This window comes from Neomonachus schauinslandi, chromosome 15, assembly GCF_002201575.2.
Source record: "Neomonachus schauinslandi chromosome 15, ASM220157v2, whole genome shotgun sequence".
Taxonomy (NCBI): Eukaryota; Metazoa; Chordata; class Mammalia; order Carnivora; family Phocidae; genus Neomonachus; species Neomonachus schauinslandi.
Window position 1 is genome coordinate 11,811,707 of NC_058417.1, and position 17,748 is coordinate 11,829,454.

Sequence of the window (17,748 nt, forward strand, 5' to 3'; positions counted from 1 at the left end):
CTATTGTGAATAAGGTTACTATGAACATGGGTGACCAGATGGCTCTTTGAGACCCTGCTTTAGAATTCCATTGGGTGTATCCCTAGAAATGGAATTGCTGGGAATTCTGTTTTTAATTTGTAAAGGAAACACTCGAGTGTTTTCCGTAGCAACTGCGCCAGTTTACATTCCAGCCAAAGGTGCACAAGGCTTCCGGTTTGTCCACATCCTCGCCAATACTAGTTGTTCTCGGATTTTTGATAGTAGCCATCCTCATGGAGGAGGTGGTATCTCTTTGTGGTTTCGATTTCCTAATGATGAGGGATGTTGAGCATCTTTCCATGTGCTTTTGGGCCATTCTTTGGAGAAAGGTCTCTTCAAGTCCTTGCCCATTATGGAATCAAGTTGTTTGTTTGTTGTTGCTCTTTCCTTCTTTCAGGGGCGACATTGGCCCAACGTTCAGGATGTGGCCATCGTTGTAAATAGGCGCTGTGAGACCTTGGTTTGGAACTTGGACAGACCCAGGAAAAGTAGCCAAATAGAGTGTCACTGTCCAGCCCCGAGCCACCCCCAGTTCTCCCTGTGGGCATCCCCGGCCTGCAAGGGCCTGGTTTTAGCGCTGTGAAGGGTGGATTGCCCACGGGTTTGAGGATGTGGACCTTGTGCTTCCCCCTCAGGGGCAGAGAGACCGTCAACACCGCGAATGAGAGCAGCTCCCAGGAGGAGCTGATCCTGCCCCGTGTGCCCAGTACAGGGGCTGAGCTTTCCCCCCCGCTGCCCTCCACCCCCGGGATGCCCCGGGGATAGGCATCCATCTGTACACCCCTCATAGGACTGCTGTGCTTACTCAGTGGCAGGAGACAGGAAAGCAAGCCTCAGCCACCTTCACGAGCGCTCGCCCCATAGAGGGAGACTTTGTCCTAGGGGCCATGGTCATCTGCGGAGAGAGGCTCCCAGGAACCACAGCCACTCACCGGGCCAGACCCGTACCAAGGTCCCACAGAGCTCCAGGGAAGGGTGGGGTGGCCCTTGCCCCAGGAACCTCACCCACGGGGTTCCGTGTAGCAACTTTTTTTCTTTTATGAATCACGCTTTTCATGTTGTATCTAAGAAATGATTGCATAACTCAAGGTCATAAAGATTTTCTGTTTTCCTCTAAACGTGTTATAGCTTTGGGTTTTATGTTTGGATTTATAATCCATTTTGAGGTCATTGTTGTATATGGTCTGAGTTATGGGTTCAAGTTCACTCTCAAGTGTGACCTCCGGCGCTGCTTGAAAAACTTTCGTTTTTCCACGGACTTGCCTTTGCATTTGGTCACAAATCAAGTGATCTTCATCGCATGGGTTTATTTCTGGTCTCTCTCTTCTGTTCCAGGGATCTATTTGTCCGTTTGTACTACTAGCACCAGGCTGTCTTGGTTACTGTTGCCTTAGAATACAACCAGAAGGGGCGCCTGGGTGGCTCAGTTGGTTAAGCGACTGCCTTCGGCTCCGGTCATGATCCTGGAGTCCCTGGATCGAGTCCCGCATCGGGCTCCCTGCTCGGCAGGGAGCCTGCTTCTCCCTCTGACCCTCCCCCTCTCATGTGCTCTCTCTCTCTCATTCTCTCTGTCTCAAATAAATAAATAAAATCTTTAAAAAAAAAAAAAAGAATACAACCGGAAATCTGATCGTGTTAGTCCCACTTTATCCTTTTTTAGAGTTGTCTTGGCTATTCTAGGCCCTTGCATTTCTATATGATTTAGAATCAGGCTGTCAATTTGGAACAAGAGGGTTGTTGGGATTTTGGGGCGGGGGGCGGGTAGCATTGAACCTATAGACCAATCGAGAGACTTGACATCTTAATAATACTGAGCCTCTGGACCTGGGGCCACGGTATCTCTCTTCATTTATTTATGCCCTAAATTCTCACAGCAACATCTTACCACGTTCAGTCTGCCAGCCTTGCAACTTTTGTAAAGCTATCAGATTTTACACACGGGTGATCATGGGTCCGCCGGGAAGGATGTCTTACTCCTTCCTTTCTGATTTTGAAATTTCCTCTCCTGACCTGATTGAACGGGTTAGAACCGTCAGCACAGCGTTGAGTGGGTGATGAAAGCAGACCCCACCATCTTGTTCCTTGATCTAAGGGGAATGCTTTCAGCGTGGGGTTAGCTGCAGGCTTTCCGCAGATGCTCGTTGTCAGGTCGAGGAAATCCTTGTGTCCCTGGTGTGCTGAGTTTTTGTCAGGAATGTATGTTGGATTTTGTCCCTGGTGTGCTGAGTTTTTGTCAGGAATGTATGTTGGATTTTTGTATCTGTTAAGGTGGTCATCGTGTTTTTCTTATGTATTTTGTTTATATGGTGAATTCCATTGATTGGTTTTCTTTCTTTTTTAAAAAAATTATTTATTTGAGAGAGAGAGAGAAAGAGAGAGAGCACAAGCAGGGGGGAGGGTCAGAGGCAGAGGGAGAAGCAGACTCCCTGCTGAGCAGGGGGCCTGATGCAGGGACTCCATCCCAGGTCCCCAGGATCATGACCTGAGCTGAAGGCAGCCGCTTAACCGACTGAGCCACCCAGGCACCCCCTCATTGACTGGTTTTCAGCTGTTAAATCAGCTTTTCATTCCTGGGATAAACCCCACTTGCTCACGGTGTATTATTCTTTCAATCTATCATGAGATTCCATTTGCTAATTTACTAACATTTTGTCTAGAATTTTTGCATCTCTATTCAGAAGGGATATTTGTCCCTAGTTTTCTAGTGATGTCTTTGATTTTGGTATCAGGTAAGGCTGGCCTCATTGAATGAATTGGGACGTGTTCTCTCCCTTTCAATTTTGGGGAAGAGTCTTTACATAATTGGTCTTATTTCTTCCTTAAATATTTGGTAGAAGTCTCCAGGGAAGTCATTCGGACCTGGAGTTTTCTTCATGTGAAAGTTTTCAGCTATACTTTAAGATATTTTGAAGGATATGGGGCTAGTCAGGTTATGTATTTTTTTCCCTTGAGTGAGCCTTGTAATTTGTGTTTTTCAAGGATATATCCGTTCTCTTCTAGGCTGTCAGACTTACTGGTGTAAAGCTGTTCCCATGTTCGCTTTTTTCCCTTTTAACATCTTATTTCTGCATACTCTGTAGTGATATCATCTGTCATTGTTGATATTGAGAATCTGTGTCTTTTTTTTTTTCTTGATCAGTCCGGAGTGACATTTTATCCCTCTTCGCAGGGAACCAGTGCTTGGGACTTGTCTCTAGTGTTTTTCTAATTTCGATTTCATTCATTTCCACTGCAAACTAATGCTGACATGGGGTCCCATTTTCTCTCTTGTATCTAGTTTCTTTTCTTTTCCTTTTTTTTTTTTTTTAAGATTTTATTTATTTACTTGACAGAGAGAGAGACAGCGAGAGAGGGAACGCAAGCAGGCGGAGTGGGAGAGGGAGAAGCAGGCATCTAGTTTCTTAAGGTGGTTGAGACCAGTGATTTCAGACCTTTCTTCTCTTCCTTTTTTTTTTCTCTTTTAGATTTATTTATTTATTTATTAGAGAGAGACAGAGAGCGAGCGAGGGAGGGGCAGAGGGAGAGGGAGAGAATCTCAAGCAGACTCCCCTCTGAGCGGGGAGCCCAACGTGGGGCTTGATCTCACAACCTTGAGATCATGACCTCAACCGAAATCAAGAGTCAGGCACTTAATTGACTGAGCCACCCAGGCACCCCTCCTCTCTTCTCTAATGGAGGTGTTCAGTGCTATAAATTTGCCCCACGTTCAGCTTTAGTGCTGTCCCACAGGTTTTGATATATTGGGTTTTCATTTTCATTCAATTAAAAATCTTTCTAGTTTCCCTTTTGATTTCTTACTTTTGCCATGTGGTTTTTTTTTTTTTTTTTAAATGTGTTACTTAGTTTCCAAACGTTTGGGGATTTTTTTTTCAGAGATCTTTGTGTAATTAATTTCTAATTAATTCCACTGTGGTCATAGAAGGTCATAGAACATACTTCGTGTAATTTGAATCCCCTTGAACTTACTGTGACTTGTTTTATTTTCCAGACTATGGTCTATTTTATGTGCACATTTTTTGTTGTCTGCTGCTGTTGGGTGAGGTATTTATAAAATAGGCTGAGTTGGTTGATAATATTCAAATCTCTGTCTTTACTTGTTCTATCAATGTTGAGAGAGAGGTATTGAAATACCTGAGTGTAATTGAAGGCTTATCTATTTCTTCTTGCAGTTTTATCAGTTTTTAACTTCACGTGAGCTCTGATACTGGGTTCATGGATGTTTAGGATTCTTATGTCCTCTTGGTTCATTCTGAAGAAATCTTTTATCCTGGTGACAATGTTTGCCCAGAAACTTACTTTGTCTGATATTAATATAATATGCTGGCTTCCTTTTTAAAAAAATATTTATTTACTTATTTTTAAAATTCCAGTATAATTAACACATTGCGATGGGCATGGAGTAATGTACAGAATTGTTGAACCTCTGTATTATACACTTGAAACTATAACACTGCAGCTTTCTTTTGACCCCTTGTTAGCCTGTTGTCTCTTGTACCATCCTTTTACTTTTAACCTATCTGTATCCTATTAAGTAAAGTGTATTTCTTTGTAACCAGCATATGGTTAGATCTTGCCTTTTTTTTTTTTTTTAACCCAATCCAACAATCCGTCTTTTAATTGTGATGTTTAGGCCATTAACATTTAGTGTGATTATTGACGTGGTTAAGTTTAAATCAGTGTCCTTCATTCCTTCATGTTCAGTGTCTGGAAAACTATTTTGTCTGTTTTTGGTTGTTTCAGGTGAGAGGCTAAACTCCATCCATCTTGGCTGGAAATGGAAAGGACAGCCCATGTTTAATACTCAGTCCATGTTCATTTGTCCCTGATGGTCGCAAAAGTATCTTTTTACAATTGGTGTTTTGGAATCGGGATCCGGATAAGAGCTACGTTGCATGTGGTTGCATTCTTAAGTCCGTTTTAATCAGAGTGGTGTCCCATCCCTTCATTCCATGTCATTTATTTATTCAAGAAACTGAGTCATTTGTCCAGTGGAATTTTCTGGGTTTGGGTGATTATATATTTGTGATACTTTTTAACATATTCCCCTGTTCTGCTATATTTCCTGTGAACTGATAGATACAGAGAATATTCGCAGAATGTGCTGCATGTTCAGTTGAAATATATGAAATTGCCAGTATTTGAGTATTTGCCCCAAGTGACAGTTCCCTGCTGTTGAACCTCGTGCTTCCTGTTGCATCATTTCAGGAAGCCCCACTTTGAGTGACAGAAATTGGCCAGTGGATTCCGGAGGTCAGCCTGACCCTCCATTGTCAGGTTCCCCACCTGTTCCCTGATGGTTTTGGTCACTGATGCATGTGGCCTAGATCTGTATCTCATTTAGGAGTTGCAAAATGGTGATGTTTTCATTCTATCACTCTTCTTGCATATATCAGCTGTGATTCTTCTGTAAATAGGAACTTTTCCTCGTTAGTGATTTGGTAACTCTGAGATACAGTTTATTTAGCAATGGCAGGATGAATGCTTAATTTTTCCCCTTTTAAAAACCAATTTTCAAAATACTGTGTCAGTATCCTAGCAACCTCCAAAGAGATTGATGATTTGTGTGTGTATGTGTATGCTGTTTGTGTGTATGTGCATATATTTGACATATTTCAATTTGTTGTCATTGCTTTTGTTGCTCAGCACCTGTTTTTAGCCAGCTGGGGACACTTGAAGTTTTCGTCACTATTCTGACATTTCCACATGCATCTTTGACAGCTTCTGTTCCCAGATTCAATGTATTGTATGTTTCCTATTCTAGACCTGGAATTGGCCTTTGAACCAAGTAGCTCTGGAGACTTTTAGTTGAAAGTGACACTTAAGAGATCACGATCTGGATGCTAGAGGTGCTCATTGCAACCGGAGAGGCCTCTTTTGTGGATCAGGCTAGGAAAAATGAATTTTTTAGAAAGAAATAAATCATAAGTTCATACTGATATTTCCATTCTGAAAGTTCTTCCTTCACTTTATTATATTTATTTATTTATTACATTTTTTTTTTAGAGGGGAGGCTGGGTGGGGCAGAGGGAGAGGGAGAGAGAGAATCTTAAGAAGACTCCACACCCAGCGCAGAGCCCAATGTGGGGCTTGATCTCACAACCCTGAGGTCATGATCTGAGCCGAGATCAAGAGTCAGATGCTTAACTGACTGAGCCACCCAGGCACTCCAGTTTTTGCTTAACTTTAAAGATTTTATTTTTGTATCTCTTCTCTTATATGGGAAGTGTGGCTCCTAAATACATTAACATACTTTACATATAGTCAAAATAATAATATCTGCATTATTACTAACAATATGCTTATGGGATGCAGTTTAGAATTTCTTTCTAGGTTTGCTTTTTTTTTTTTTTTTTATCCTTAGGCTATATTATTGCATGAGGGAGGATTGGTCAAAATACTATGTTTAAAATTACTTGAAAACAATTTCATATATGGTTAAGTTCCTTTATTTAAGGTTTTTGGGTTTTTAGTGATTTTTAGTGTTTTTATAAAACATTAAATGGTCTCACAGTCAACATTATCAAACAAAAGACATTCATAAATGTCTGGCGTCTCTTCTCCCCTGCTGCTCCAACCCTCACCTACGGGTACTAGTTTTTATTAGTTTTTGGTCTCTCCTTCTGTTATTTCTTTTGTTTTTGAAAACATAAGCAAGTGTTTGTACCCCCTTTTTTACATAATAGGTAGGGCGCGTGTTCTCCTGCACTTGCCTTTTTTCACTTAATGGCATATTCTGGAGCTCACACCATAGCAGTAGGTAGAAATCTTCTTCCTTCCTTTCCCTCTGGGCCATTCTCCAGGGTGAGACTGTACCACAGTTTTTTTCCCCTGTCCCCTGCTGATGGACGCTGTGGTGGGTGCCCAGGTTAAAGGATATCATAGGTGGTGCTGAAGCCACAATGTGAACCCAGAGCCTGTGTTCCTGACATCTACTGGGACTCATTCCCTATAGCTCTTTCTCCTGCTCTGCATCTGGAAACAGTGAGAGCATGGGCTGCCCCCCATCTCCCCTTCCTGCTCTTTTGCAATTGACCATTGCAAATGGGGGGTGGGGGGTGGGCTCAAGGCAGCCGAAGAAGCAGGAATGCCAAGTGCAGGCAGGAGACTCTGTGCACCATGGCCCCCTTGGGTGTGACGTGAGGTCATGCTTCTGGGTTGGAATCTTGCAGGTTGCCTGGGGGTGGGTGGCTGGTGTCAGGTTAACAACAGGCTTTGTGCCCCAGCTTCCAAAGTATGACTTGGGGACCCTCTCCCAGGCAATCAAGTCCAGGAGGTGAATTCACTGCAAGGGGGACATCTTGGATATACCTTGAAATTGATTTATTCACTGGACAAGCTGGTAGGAAGTGTCCGGTGAGCAGGTAATGACGGAGTGAGGCTGTGGGCAGCACTGAAGGGGCATGGAGCTATGGAAGCATTGGACACGGCCCTGTGCGGCTGGTTCTGTGTCATGGAAGGGTGGCTGGCCCAGCCTCAGGGTGCCAAGGACTGAGAGGGCACTCTGGGCGGATCAGGGCAGGCCTCACAAAGGAGCCAGGGCCATATGCACCTGAAGGAGAGGGCAGAGCTGGGTGTCAGGGAAGGGCAGGTGTGAGCCAGCCTGCACACTCGCTCGGTGGCCCAGGGCTCCCTGGGGGAGGCAGCCTGGCTGGCTGAGCAGAGACATACACCTTGCCTTCCTCCAGGGCCTTTGGACCCCTCCCTTCTTCATGGAGCTCCCCAACTCCCAGTCAGTGGCTTCCTGCTCCTCCTGGCTGCTCCAAGCCCTTACTCACTTCTCAATGGAACCACCTGGGTGGGCCCCACTGAGTCTCCCTGTAGGGCGGGCAGAAGCAGAGGAGAGAAGTTCAGAGGAGCTACTCACTGGTTATGTTGAGTTGGAGGCCTCTGAGCTTTCGTCCGTTCATTCGAACATTCATTCATTCATGAAGCCCAGTGTTCTCTGAGATCCTCTTTCTGTGCTGGACACAAAGCTAAGTACACATAGAGGGGAGATGCCATGTGAAGGGTGAAGCCAGGTCCACAATCCGTCAATGAGTGTGTGACAGGAGTTCAGAGGAGTGAGAGGGTTCTGGTTGTGGCTGGGATGATCTAGGACATAGGGGGGTGAGTAGTGGGTAGAATCAGTGGGGGGTGCTGGTGGGGCCCAGTTGCAGGCAAGAGGAGCTTGAGGTACTGGCAAGAAGGCAGAGAGGTAACAGAGGCACCTGGGTGTATCTGGGTGGGGAAGTGGACCATGTAATCTAAACGGAAGGAGAAGAGGGGCTATATTGGTGGCTCTCATTTGGGGGCCTGTGAACCCCTTGGAGAAACTCATGGAAACTCTGGCTCCTCCTCAGCAAAAGTTATAAAGGCATTTGCTTCAGCTTTGGGATGTTCCCTGAGCCCTGCAGTGTGCCCCTGATCCCCAGGTGGAGAGGCCTGGACTAGATGCTGGGGCCTGACTCTGGCTATCAGAGACCCCCGTGGCTGCAGTCGGGCTCTGATGGGCTTCGCCAGTGAAGCATGCAGAGAGCGAGACAGGGAGCCTCGGTGAGCGCTGACAGCTTGCCAGGGCAGAGAGGGACCACCAGGTGAGTGGGCCTGGTGCCCAGTGTGACACAGGGTCTGTACGCTGGTCCACAACAGACTTTCTCCATCTGCATCGCCTTGGCCTTCTCTAATGCCTTTCAACTCCCACCCACTTGTCCACACCAAAACGAAAACAAACAGTATTGCTACCATCTGAAAGTTTGCCACACTCTAGACGTGAGCTTTGAGCATTTTGTGTGCATGAACTCACTTCATCCTTACAGCAATGCTATGAGATAGTGTTTATTAGCTCCATTTTACAGGTCAGGAAACTGAGGCAGAGAGAGGCACGTGAGCTCCCCTAGCTCGAGTTTGAACCCAGAACCCGATGCTCTTCACCAGCGTACTGTCCTGCTGGCCACCAGGGTGGATGCCCAACAGTTAGTCATTTAGTGAACGTGAAAAAGCCTCTGTCTCATTTCAAATGGGGTATTTCAAAAATCCACCCTTGGTGACCCTCTTTCTGAGGACATGGAGGAAATTTGAGAGACAAAGAGGAGTATGTGTCCAGAAAAGGTCCTCATCAAGTTGGAGAGATGGCTCTTGAGGCCCCTGCATGGACTCTGATAGTCTCCTCCCATGGCCTTTGCTTTTGTCTTGTGGGCACCCCTAGGGAGGGGCTGGTGCTGGTGCTTTCAGTGACTGAGGCATCCTTGGCTTTAATTATTGTTATTAAATTACACATTTTCCATGAAAACAAGCACCATTGTTATGAATGATTTTGTATGGTTTTCTCCCCATTTTCTTTTCAAAACATTCTCCTGTCTAACACAATATCTGGCCTATAGTAGATACCCCAGGAAATGTTGGATGAATAGGTAGGTGGTTGGGTGAATGGGTGAATGAGTGGATAGATGGGGTGGAGAGGTGGATGGGTGGGTGGGTGGATGGTGGATGGATGGGTGTACAGGTGGTTGGATGTGTGGATAGGTGGGTAGATTGAGCGGAAGGATATTTCTCATAGCCTTCCAGAGCTGAAGATCTTCCCTGGTCTCTCTGAAAAGACATCCCAGATATCCATCTCTCTATCACTTATGGCCACAGCCACATGCCTCCCATCTTCTCAGTTGCTGTCACCCATACTCACTGTGTTTCTAGTGAGCTACTCAGACAGTCACTAGATGCTTGGCAAGTCCTGGCTCTCCCTGGTTCTAACAGGTGCCGCCCGCCGGCTTGCCAGCATCCCTGAGTAAGGATCTCCCAAGGACACCCTTATTCTTCTCCGGCCCTGGGCTGAGCACATCACGTAGATATCATATAATCTCACAACTCTGTGCTAGGTGTTATTCGTATTTCAAGCAGAGGAAGTGGCTCAAGGGCACATAGTCTGTAAAGACTAGGGGCCAGGATTCAAGCCTGGGCCTGTGGAGCCCATGGCTGTCAGGCCTGCTGAGCCTGGCAACGACCTTGATGGTTTCCACACAGGCGTTCCAGGTCGAGAGTCACCGACGTTACTAGTTACACACTCGCGCCTCTGGTCCCTGGGCCTTAAACCCAGCAGGCCTTGGGTCTGAGTGGCAGGGACATGCTGCTGTGTGATGCTGTGGCTGTTTTGGGGACTTGCTGAAGGCACATTTCTCCTTCCCTGTGGATGCCGACGAGGGTTCCCTTTGCAGCTAGTGGGGCCGCCCAGCTCAGGCGCCCACGCGTGCGGGGCTTACATGCTGGAGGCCTGGAGTTTGAAGCACTATGGTGTGCTGCTGGAGGCTATGTGAGCAGTCCTGATTTGCCCTTGGTTTAACTCTGCTCACACACACGCCCTGGCTGTCAGGAGCCCTCCGCTCACATGCATGCAGCCTGCTATGTTGGGGACCCCTGCCACTGCCCCTTCTGCCAGGAGGTGGGCTCTGTAGCCGTGGGCTGCCATGCAGGGTGGCGGGCCCACCATGGCCTCATCCAGATTTCCCCCCTCAAACTGGATACCAGGGTTTTAATGTGAAAACTCTCAGTGTTGAATTGTTGGGTCAAATATTTTTCAAGTGCCATGAGTTTGACCAAAGCACTGCTTGGGCTCCCAGTTATGACATCTGTCTGAGCAAAAGCATTCATTCCCAAGGAGTACCGAGAACAGAGCTCTGGAAAATGCCAGAGAGAAGCGTACACCCTGTTGGGAGCTGTGGGTGCTTCCCTGTGGGGACAGACTGTTGAGCCACCTCCTTTAGGGTCAGACCCGGCACCCTCAACATGATCAAGCGGGACCCAGAAGTAAAGAAGATGCAGAGCCTGTTCTGGGCACCAGGGACCAAGGGAGAGACATCCTCCTCCACCCAGACAAGGCTGTAGGGCCGGCACGTTTTCGTCCCTATCAGCCCTGGTCTTACCCCCATACCGGGATGTGGAAGAGGGATTTACTGCCTTAGTTTTTGGATTTTACAGCCGAGTCGGCTGAGGTGGAACACAACGAAGTCACGTGCTTCCAGACGTACAGCTGGCTGCTGGTGGGTCAGGGACTGTGAATTGTGTCCCCGGGGCCCTGGGTGCCCATCCCAATCTAGTCCTGCTCCACCAGCCAACAGCCTGTCTCTTCTGCCCCCGCACAGAGCCTATGGGAGAGATTTGCAAAAAAAAAAAGAAAAGAAAAAGAAAGAAAGAGAAGAAAATGAATCAGCCTTACAGAAGAAGAGGCCTCCCCATTACTGAGCTGATCTGGGTGACCCTTGCTTGGCCACGGATATGGGAGAGGCGCGGTTGCCGAATGTGGCAAACACAAATCCGGAAACCCGGTTCAGTGTGGGTTTGATGCAGGTTGCGACAACTGGGGCCACTTATACTAAAATGTATTTGTTGTTGATGTGAAATTCAGGTTTACCTGGGTGGGGGGGGGCCCTGGATTTAGGGGCGACCTCGGGGAGAGCGGAAGTCGGGCACGTGGTAGGGGAGGGTTGGGAATGCCCATCTCCATCTTGGGGATTCTGGGAATCCGGAAGGCGAGCAAAGCCAGGAGCGGCGACAGTGCGCTGTTTGGTCATTCTGCCTCCCACGCCTATGCCCATGCAGCCCGCGGGACAGTGACCTGCGTCATCCCACAGCTCGGCCCCTGGCATCCAGCCCCCTGCGGGCGAGCTCTGCGGCCTGCTTCCTGCCCCTTAATTGGATGAAGTGTGCAGCTGGGCGCCTGAGGAAGGGGAGGTGGGGCTGCCAGGCAGGGAGGAAAATTAACCTTGGACTCAGCAAGGCCACTGGCTGCTGATTTATTGATTGTCTTGAAATAACAGCCCAATCTAATACAGGCTGACCGAAAGTCAGATAGATAGCAGTTATTCATAGGATTCCTCGTTACCTCTTTCCCACATGGCCCATTCTCGGGCACTGCCACCTTTTGTTACGAGATTACTCAGGAAGTACATTTATCACCGCCCCCCCCACCCCCCGCCCCACTGTTCTCCAGGTGAAGGGACAGGGGTGTGGGGGGCCAGCTGGGAAGTCGGGGGTGGCAGAGTGGTCCCCAAAGGGCTGGGGCATGGGCCCCCTTCCCGGCCACCCAGGAGTGCACTGTGGTTAAGGAAGTGGCGTGTGGGCTCTGGGCTGGGGTCTGCTGTGTATCCTTGGACACATCAGTCAGCCCCACGGACACAGGGGAAAGGCCCCTCCTTTAGAGGATGGGCCCAGGACTCCGGGGTGTCGCGTGGGGAGAGTCTGCTAGGGTACATGGCATTGGCAGCCATTCTGGCCCTAGAGCTCAGGTACAACAAGGGTTGGATTTAAAAATCAGCTCTCACATACACTGTAATGCACACATTTCAAGTGTACAGTTTGAGTGACGACCGAGGTGTCTGCCCGTGTAGCCACCGCGCTGATCAAGGTGTAGAGCATTTCCTTCCCACAACGTCCTCCCTTGCTCCCCTCCTGTTCAGCTCCCCTCCCTGCCACAGCCCCCAGCCCCCGCCCCGATGCGCTGACCACTGTCATTCTAGTGGGTTCTGCCCCGGCTAGAACTTCATGTAAATGGAATGAGGCGGAGGGCCCTCTTTTGCATCGGGCTCCTTTTGCTCAGCATATGGTCGATGACGATTGTTCTTCTGCAGAGTGGGACACATTTTGTCTCCGCGTCCCGGACGGTGGGGGGCGGGCTTCTGAGAGGCAGAGCCGTCCTCAGGAGCACCGAATGCTACCTGCTCCCACAACCGCCTCGTTTGACAGCTGGACAAACAGCTCCAGAGAGCGAGAAACGGGCCTCCTCAAGTGTGGAGCATGCACCGGGCAGGCCCGGGCCCAGCATTTAGTGCTTCCAGTGATCTTCCCTCTATGCTTTCCAGACTGAGCCTGCTGGGACGGTCCCAAGCCCCTCGGGTGGAGGTAGGTGGCCCCTTATGTCCTTTCTAACCGATTTCAATGTCCTTTTGAAAGCATTATCCCATCAGCTGGGAGGGGGAAAAATCAATAGTCTTTAGAGCCATATCTTAAAATCACCTGCAAGGAACCAGGTGTGCTAAAGAGAGCTTATTTGAAAGACAGCTGGCTCATTGGAAGGGTGGAGAGAGGGGCCTTCCCTGGACAGGGAGCACTGGATCTGGAGCCCAAAGTTCATTCTTCGCTCCTCTTTCTGGCTGTGTGACCCCACCAGTCATTCTGAAAGGACTTCTGTTTACCCCTTCATCTGGACCCCTTGGTCGACTGCTTTGGAGGGTGACTGTAGCTTCCCTGGGGACCTTTGGAAAGAACCCTGTGCAGGCCACACAATCTGACCACCCCAGACACCCTCCTGATTTAGGGTCAGGCACACAGATGGAAAATATACTCCATGTCTTATCTTGGTAGACTCTGAGGTCCCCGAGGGCAGGCCTGCTGGTTTACTGACTTTTTGAGCCTCCTACACACGTTAGTTGGTGGAGTTGGGTTGGTTGAATCCTACAAGCAAACAACGTGGTTCAGCTACATAAAAAGCTTTTGTGCAGGAAGGGACATTAGAAAGAAAGTGAAGGCTATCCACAGAGTGGGAGAAAATGTTTGTGAATCAGATATCTGATAAAGATCTAGCATCTAGAATATGTAAAGAACTCGTACAGCTCATTAACAAAAAGATAATCAACCTAATAAAAAGAATGGCAAAGGATTCGAACAGACTCTTCTCCAAAGAGGACATACAAATGACCAGTAGGTGCGTGAAAAGATGTTTCATGTCATCCGTTAGTTTGTGGGGACTCCAAATGAGGTGACTTGCCACATGTCATCCACTAGAATGGCTACAGTTTTGTTTTGTTTTTTAATGGAAAATACCAAGTGTTGGCGAGCATGTGGAGAAATCGGAACACTTACACACTGCTGGCTGGCGTGAAAAATGGTGCAGCCACCGTGGAGAACAGCTCTGGAAGTTCCTCAATAAGTTATACATGGATTTACCCTGTGAGCCAGTAATTCCACTCCTGGATATACACGGAAGAGAAGCGAAAACCCATGTCCACACAGACTTAGACACGGGTGTTCATAGCAGCGTGATCCATAGTACCCCAAGGACAGAAATAACCCGAATGTCTATCACCTGCCAAATGGGTAAATAAAATGTGGTCTCTGCACACAATGGGATATCATTCGGTCATAAAGTCACATGCGACAACGTGGATGAACCTCAAAAATATTATGCTAGGTGAAAGAAGCCAGCTACAGAAGGTCACAAGGTTCTGTTTATACCTCTTCTGGAAGAGGGCAATCCATAGACACGGAAAGTAGATTAGAGGTTGCCAGGGGCTGGAGAGGGGAAGGCAGAGTGACAGCTAATGGGTATAGGGTTCCGGTGGGGGGTGATGGAAGTGTTCTGGAATTAGACCCTGGTGATGGTTGCACAACGGAAAAACACTCTGAATTTTATTCCTAAACGTTTTTCGAAAACCTCGAATTGGCCTGGCCATGAGAAGGGTGCAGTCTGTGGCCCTGCCTCCCACCGGGCCACCTGCAGGCCCCCGGGTGGGGCATTCGGAGCCCCTTGAATGCTCAACCCTCCTTTTCTGAGTGAGGCCTGAGCTTCCCATGGGGTCAGCAGAGGCCGCCTGCCTGGAGCCGGACAAAGGGCTTGTTTACCTTCCGGGAGAATTGAGCAGTGGGTGGTATCCACCACAGATCTGCAATTGCGGGGAAGACTCAGGAACCACCGCACTCGCCTCCTTCCCGTAAACTCCAGCCTGTACCCTCTACCACCCAGGGAATTTGAGGACAGGCCCGGGAGCCGCCTCCCCCAGGGAGAGAGTCAGAGAGTCGGTGGCCTTGGGCCGAATCACAGGTGGACCTGGAGCTGCCAGTCACCTGACACTGCTGAAGTGCTGGGGAAGGGCAGGTTCTCTGGGCAAGTGGAGATGGGCAGCAGGCAGACTAATGGCTGGGGCTGGAGTGGAGATACCGGCCCCAGTGGCCCCTGGGACCTCGTTGTCCTGCCATAATTCCAGGACCAAAGAGGGCCGGCTGGGGCCTTGGAGACCCTCCGTATATTACACACAGACACATATGTTCATGTTCAGGGCCCAGGTGGGTGTCCTGCTCCCATGACCAGAGGGCGGCCACTTTGACTCCCAGCCGCCTCCCCTCCAGCACCCCCGGCTGTGTATTTGCTTTTTTGCACCCCCCACCCCGCTCCCCAGCCTCCGCCAGCAGGTGCGGCGGGAGCCCAGCATGGCCGTTGCGCGCGTCAGGAAGCTGGGCCGGTGGAGACAAACAGAGCCTTCTGTTCACTATGCTCCGCTGTGAGCTGTTGACGGTTGAAAGTCTAGATATGATTAGGGTGAAAAACGGAAATAAGGATTCTGTGGCTAAAATTAAAAACTTGGAAGTCTGTGCCTGGGCGGCAGGGGGGCGCTGGGGAAGCAGGGGTGAGGGTGCGGGTTGCCCCTTCTTGGCCTCCCCCTCCCCCGGGGGTGAAAGCACCCTGCAGGAGGGATGTAGGTCCTGGGTCTGTGCTCTCCCCTTGGCAGCCCCTGTCTTCTCCAGCAGCTTCTCCTCCTCTGCATCCTCGGGGTCCGGTGTGGCCACTGGGGCTAGTGTCCGGTGGGATGTGCTTCCAGAAGGACTTCTCAGTCCACCCGGACAGGACCAGAGGTGCGGAAATCCCTGCGGGGCTGGACCGAGATCCACATACAGCTGCTCCGTCTGACTCTCCCTGCCTGGAATGGGGACCTGCCCCACCCCCACTTCCACGTCGCCCCTGCATTCTCCCCAGCGAACATCTTATGTTGCCTTATTCTCTCTTCCGTGCTGTTTAGGTTGCGAGATGGGAACAGAAAACCCGCAAGCTGAGCAGGGCCTTCCGATCCCCCTACCTGGCCTGCTACTCCCTGGGCGCTGTCATTTTGCTCCTGAACGTTCTGCGCTCCCACTGGTAAGCACCCCCAGGCCGCCTGGCCGGATAAAGTCTGTGTTCATCGTAGGCATCCGCGGCGTCCGGAGGGGCGGCCGCTGCTGCCAGTATTAGGCGGTCCAGCGAGATGCGGGGAGCCCTGGGTCTGTACCCGGGGAAGTCTGCTCTCCGCGGCTTCATGCCATGGCGAGTAGCCCTTCCCTCTCTGGGCCATCAGATCCCTGTTGGTAGAGGAGTCCTTGTGGCCCCAGGAGGGGGACCTGGCCTTCCCTCCCGCTGTGCTCTCCCTCGGGGCGGTGGCTGCCCCGGATGCTGGGGGAGAGAGGGGCTGGCCCACACAGGCCTGTGCCTGTCCTGCCCACCGAGGCCCGCCGGGCCCGCTGTGGCTTCCCAGCCTCAGGGTCCTCAGCTGCCCAGCAGAAAAAGCCCCTCCTGGCAGGGCCGGCACAGGGGGGCTCTCGGCGCCGCTCTCCCCTCCCTGGGCCTGGTCTGCCCCCACCCCTGGGACCTCGGTTACCCGTTTCTTGGTGTCCTCTGGGAGGCTATCTGCACTTAAGCCCTGTACACACTTCCGTCCCTTTTGTGAGCGGGGCACGGGGCGGGGCTCGCTTAGCAGAACTGGGCAGAGGCTGTCTCCGCGCAGGGGACCTGGGTCCATCCCGATCTTGTCACCGTGTGGAGACTCACGTGTGCATGCACCACTCTCTTATCCTTTTGTTTCTGGACCCTGCCACTCTTGGCCCTGACCAAAGGGCTCCTATGAAGTGGCGGGGGGGGGGGCGACCTCCTTCCCTCGCTCATGCACCCCCGTGATCCTCCGGTTTCCCCGGCCTGGAGGGGCACGGGTTGGGCGGGGGTGGCCTGTGGGGTCAGGCCACACCTGGCATATGGTAGGAAAGAAGGCGCCACGAGGCTCTCAGAGCCAGGACAGTGAATGCATGTACCAGGTGAGGTTTTCAACTTGCAGGGGGCTACTCTGCCCTCCTGAGCTAACCTCCCTCACCGTGCGGCTGAGAGAAATCATCACTTCGGGTTCCCGCTTGGAGGGGTGCCAAAGCTGAGGGAAGGGACAAGGAGGCACAGGGGTGTGGAGGAAGGGGCCCTCCTAGCAGCCAGGCCCTTCGTGTCTGCTCTGGCTAAGAGGCCCACATTCCGGCTTGGCTGCTGGGCACCTTTGGGCCCCCTGTGCTGAGCGCTAGCCTTCCTCTCCCACCCCGTGGGGTCCCTCCCTCAATGACTCTGAAAACTCAGCTGGCCGGCAGACCCCACCGGCCTCCTTCCTTCTTCCCCGGCCCCCGCCTGGCCTGCAGCCCAGCCCTGTTAGCTCCTTTCCGGCTCAAGGGATTCTTTTCCCTTTGTTTTCTTCCCTAAGGAGCCTTTGCCCACAGGGCCTGCAGACATTCTGCCCCTCTGGAATGAATGAATGAATGAATCCCTTACCGTCTCTGTTCTGTCTCCCAGCTGGGTGTTGAACTCCTAGGGGGCTGGCAAACTGTACCCCCAAGGCCCAACCCTGCTAGCCACCTGCCTTTTTATGTCTCATGAGCTACGCTAGAACCTTGTATAAGTGGAATTACACGGTGTTTGTTCTTTTGCGTCTGGCTTATTTCATTTAGCGTAATGTCGTCAGGGCTCATCCCTGTTGGAGCGCATGTCAGAACTTGCTTCATAATGCTAAGTGAAGTAAGCTAGACACAAGGACTAATCCTGTATGATGCCACTTATATGTGGGATCTAAAAAAAGTCCAACTAAAAAAAATAAATAAATAAAAATAAAAACAGTCCAACTAATAGAAACAGAGAGTAGATTTGTGGTTGCCAGGGCCTGCGGGGGGTGGGGGGGGGCGGGGAGGGTGGTGCGGGGAACAGGGAGA

General features: G+C 50.3%; 1 protein-coding gene across 5 annotated transcripts in view; it reads left to right on the forward strand.

Moving 5' to 3' along the window:
* Positions 1-17,748, forward strand: part of PEMT (phosphatidylethanolamine N-methyltransferase) — a 99,400-nt gene that overhangs the window by 67,388 nt on the left and 14,264 nt on the right. For all 5 annotated transcript variants that reach the window (XM_021694605.2, XM_021694604.2, XM_021694607.1 and 2 more), the window contains one exon: positions 15,780-15,895. In XM_021694605.2, the coding sequence (XP_021550280.1) occupies positions 15,780-15,895 (116 nt within the window). The remainder of the gene's footprint in view (positions 1-15,779; positions 15,896-17,748) is intronic.